Below are 4,640 nucleotides of genomic sequence, written 5' to 3'. Positions count from 1 at the left end.
CCTCCGCCTCCCGAGTAGCTGGGACTACAGGCGCACACCACCATGCCCAGCTAATTTTTGTATTTTTTAGTAGAGAGAGGGTTTCCCCATACTGGCTGCTGGTCTTGAACTCCTGACTTCGTGATCCTCCCACCTTGGCCTCCCAAAGTGCTGGGATTACAGGCGTGAGCCACTGCACCCTGCCGTATATGTTTATTTTTATCATTAAATACAGGTGGTTCTAGGATCCAAAAGGATATATTTAAATACTTTTTATAAGGAAATATACTTCTATGTAAAATTAGCTTCTAAAAATGAAATTACAGTTGAATTGATCTTTATTTAAAACATGTATATTTATAAAAACGTTTGTTTTATATTTTATTATATGCATAAATTGTGTATTTTGTGAAAATAAGCAACATATTTAAGATTTCAGTAATACATGAGCCTAGGGTTTGGTTAAATTCTTTTATATTGGTTTTTTAAAAAGCTGTGCTTTAAGGCTGGGCGTGGTGGTTCACACCTGTAATCCCAGCACTTTGGGAGGCCACGGCAGGCCCATCACTTGAGCTCAGGAGTTCAAGACCAGCCTGGCCAACATGGTGAAACCCTCTCTCTGCTAAAAACACAAAAATTAGCCAGGTATGGTGGCCCACACCTGTAATCCCAGCTACTTGGGAGGCTGAGACAGGAGAATTGTTTGAACCCAGGAGGTGGACGCTGCAGTGAGATGAGATCATGCCACTGCACTCTAGTCTGGGCAACAGAGTAACACTCCATCTCAGAGAAAAAAAAGTTATGCTTTGAATTCTATTCTAATAATTTCAGTAAAGATTATGTGCTATAGAACAAGGAACACATTTTTTTATTAAGTTTTAGGTGATTTGATATGTAGAACAATGTTAGCAGCTGTCTGATTCCATTTTTTTTCTTTTTTTGAGACAGGGTCTCACCCTGTTACCTTGGCTGAAGTGCAGTGGCACAATCTTGGCCCACTGCAGCTTCTGCCTCCTGGGTTCAAGCAATTATTATGCCGCAGTTTTCCAAATAGCTAGGATCACAAGCATGCACCACCATGCCCTGCTAATTGTATTTTTAGTAAAGATAAGGTTTCACCATGTTGCCCAGGCTGGTCTTGAACTCCTGACCTTATCCGCCCACCTCAGCCTCCCAAAGTGCTGGGATTACAGGCATGAGCCACCATGCCTGGCCCTAATTCCAATTTATTACATTGTTTTACTTAACTATCTGGTCCTTTAAAAGAAATACATGAAGTCTGGCAGCATGAAGTCTGTAAGTTTGCATATATTAGCATGTAAATACATAAAATAATCATTTTCTATTTTGTTTTGTGAGTCTAGAAGGTCCAGCTTAAAAAATGTGTCTGACCTTTTTGTGATGGGAGGAGCTCTTGTTTTAGAATCTGCAGCCCTCTTGCACTGGCTAGAGAGGGAAGGTTATGGCCCTTTAGGAATGACTGGAATATCCATGGGAGGACACGTAAGCCTTTTTATTTCTGCTTACATTTAATTATGTTTATGTTTATAAGATCTAGAGAACCTGGTTATTTAAAAAATTCACTTTAGGTATAGAATTAGTTTTGGCAAAAGTAGGAAGCAGAAACAGATTCCAGGCTTTCATCCAATTATGAAGCAATGATGTTAATTTTTTATATGATTTATATAGACGTTGATTGTACTACTCCACAGTTGTATTTCAGATATTAGATTTAATATTTTATTTAAAAATATAAAATTTAACTTTTCAGGTCTCAAGTATAAATGCTCAGTTTTGCTGTTACATCGGTCAAAATACCTGAATTGGAAAATACTTTCCATTTATCTATCTCCCTAGTACCACCACGAATTTTACTTTGTCTGCTTTTTAGAGTGTACTAAAATGTATTCCTAATTGCTTTCTCTGTCTCTAGTCTTTTCTCTTATTAATCTTTTTCTTAACCATTTCTCCTCTACACCATAACTACAGTGATCTTTCTAAATCTAATCTTTGTTCTGTCTTGTTCAAAACCTGCCAAAAGCTTGCATATATACTGGGCTCCAGCTGTGTCACATGCTAGCATCCCTTTAGTGCTCCCTTGTTCTCTTACAGCTAGCTTAGTAACAGCTTACCCTTCTGTTTCATCTGTGACACCCAGCCTTACCTCCAGACTATACTTCAAACTCTCATTAGTAACTTTTTTACTGTACTGTACTGTACTCTACTGACTTGTTTAGCAGTCTGTTTTCTCCCATGAAACAGTTGGAACATTGAGGGTCAGGAATATGCTCTGGTTTGTTACTTGGCACATACTAGTCACTCAGAACATTTTTTTAAAATTATTATTTTGTTTGTGTGTGGGCTCAAGTGATCCACACAGCTTAGCCTCCCAAAGTGCTGGGATTATATATGTGAGTCACTGCACTGGCCTAAAAATTAATCATACCCCAACCCAGGCAACATAGTGAGACCCTGTCTCTACAAAAAAATTGTTTAAATAATTAGCCAGGCATGGTGGCACGCCTTTGTAATTGTGGCTATTCAGGAGTCTCAGGTGGGAGGATCCTTGAGCCACAGAGTTTGAGACTGCAACGAGCTGTGATTGTGCCACTGCACTCCAGATTAGATGATCCAGACAGAAACAAGATTCTATCTCAAAATAATAATAATGATAATATGAAGGCTCACTATGTCACTTGAATTAGAAAATTAAGTTCAAAAACTTAAATTCAAAACAACCACCTGTCAGTGAAACAGAAGATGGAGAAGGATTTATTTTCCTATCTAGGAGTGTTTCCATTGTTATCACCTAGGACAGGTTCTTAAAACTTTCACCTGGATTACTGCCTATTAACTGGTCTTCCTACCTCAGCTCTCCCCTTCTCTATTCAATCCTGTAAACTACTATCATGTTACCTTTTTTGAATCATTTCTTTGACAATACTACTCCTTTACTCAATTCTGTTTATTAACTCCCCATTATCTATAGAACAAAGAACCTCTAATCTGATCCTGATCAATCTTTCTAGCCCTACTATCTCCCTCACTCCATGGGCCACATGTGCCTATTGACCATCCCAACTGAAGTATATTGGCTGTTTCCCTATGAGACCCTGTGCATGCTCACCTTAGTGCCTTTGATCATACTGATTTCTTTCTATGGAAGACAAGACCCTATCTTTCATTCCTCTGCAAGACTCAGCCATTCAGTGAAGCCTGCCTTTCCTTTCTGATTCCTGCAGCCCAGAAGGGAAAGTAACTTTTCCAGAAGATAAAGTTCTCCCTTCTCCAAAAGAGAGAGTAAATTTTTCCTTCTCTAAACACACACATTACATCATTTTATATCTGTTATATAATCTGCTTTGTAGTTCACCAAATTCTTTGCATACTCAGTCAGCCTCAATGGTCTGATGTTTTATAGTTGTGATTTTGCTGTATTTGAGCAAGTCATGAGTGTGCTTACTCTGCTGCCCAGCATCTACATCTCAGCATCTTTGCTTCATATTTACACAGTAAAAAGTAGCTCTCAGTGAAGGGTCTTGAGGTTAAAGTTTTCTATTACATTTTGTTGCTTTTAAGGGGGAAATTAAATGTTGTTGAATTTATGATTTCGGAAGTTTAATGAGATTGCTAGGCATTCTCACTGATGTTTGCAGACTTTGTGTTTATCTAACCAACTACTTACTGCACGGAATACTTCTTAATATTAAATATTTTTTATTTTAACGAATAGAAACACTAAACAGAAGCTCTCTAAACTATCTGTTACATTACAGATGGCTTCCTTAGCGGTATCCAACTGGCCTAAGCCCATGCCATTGATTCCATGCCTGTCTTGGTCCACAGCATCTGGGGTCTTCACTACGGTAATTTAATTGTAATTAATATTAGGTAGCTATATATAATTAGAGATAATTGTTTTGGAAGTCCCCAAAACCACCCTCAGCTTTGGTGTTTCATAGAAAGAATCATAGCGCTCAGGATATAGTCATAATCATGACTAAGGCTTAACTACAGCAAAAAAAATACAACACAGTCAACAAAAGGAAAAATGCATGAGGCAGAGTCTGAAGGAAACCAAGAACAAGCTTCCAAGAGTCCTCTCCCAGTGGACTGTTACAGTTCATGCTTAATTCTTTCAGCAATAATTATTGATAATAAGTGCAAAGTGCTGTCCATCAGTGAAGCTCCCCTGAGCGTAGCAGTCCAGAGTTTTTATCAGGGGTTAGTGACTTAGATAATTTTTGCCTAGCATGCACCAAAAATTCAGAAGGAAAGCAGGTGTTCAGTAGAAACGGCATTGTTTATATAAGCAGTTTAGGCATGGTGACCCACTCGTATCATTTAGGGAAAGTTTTATGTAAGTGTAAAAAGCTATTTACTGGCCAAGTTCCCAGACTCCAGCTAAGGGCCAACCTTACAAGCAGGCTAAAGATAGGCAGTCTTGGGCCAAGTGGGACGGCTCACACCTGTAATCCCAGTACTTTGGGAGGCTGAGGTGAGTGAATCACCTGAGGTCAGGAGTTCAAGACCAGCATGGACAACATGGTGAAACTCTGTCTCTACTAAAAACACAAAAATTAGCTGGGCATAGTGGTGTACACCTGTAGTCCCAGCTATTTGGGAGGCTGAGGCAAAAGAATCGTTTGATCCTGGAAGGC

At 39.0% G+C, this 4,640-nt stretch overlaps 1 protein-coding gene across 1 annotated transcript in view; it reads left to right on the top strand.

Annotated features, from left to right (window-relative positions):
* ABHD18 (abhydrolase domain containing 18) overlaps nucleotides 1-4,640 on the top strand; it is a 66,305-nt gene that overhangs the window by 50,019 nt on the left and 11,646 nt on the right. The window contains exons 8-9 of the mRNA XM_037741738.1: nucleotides 1,344-1,482; nucleotides 3,756-3,845. Coding sequence (XP_037597666.1) covers nucleotides 1,344-1,482; nucleotides 3,756-3,845 — 229 coding nt within the window. The remainder of the gene's footprint in view (nucleotides 1-1,343; nucleotides 1,483-3,755; nucleotides 3,846-4,640) is intronic.

The sequence above is a fragment of the Cebus imitator genome, unplaced genomic scaffold (genome assembly GCF_001604975.1).
Source record: "Cebus imitator isolate Cc_AM_T3 unplaced genomic scaffold, Cebus_imitator-1.0 Scaffold105, whole genome shotgun sequence".
Taxonomy (NCBI): domain Eukaryota; kingdom Metazoa; phylum Chordata; class Mammalia; order Primates; family Cebidae; genus Cebus; species Cebus imitator.
The sequence above is the reverse complement of the archived record's forward strand: the minus strand, read 5'-3'. Positions and strand labels throughout refer to the sequence as shown.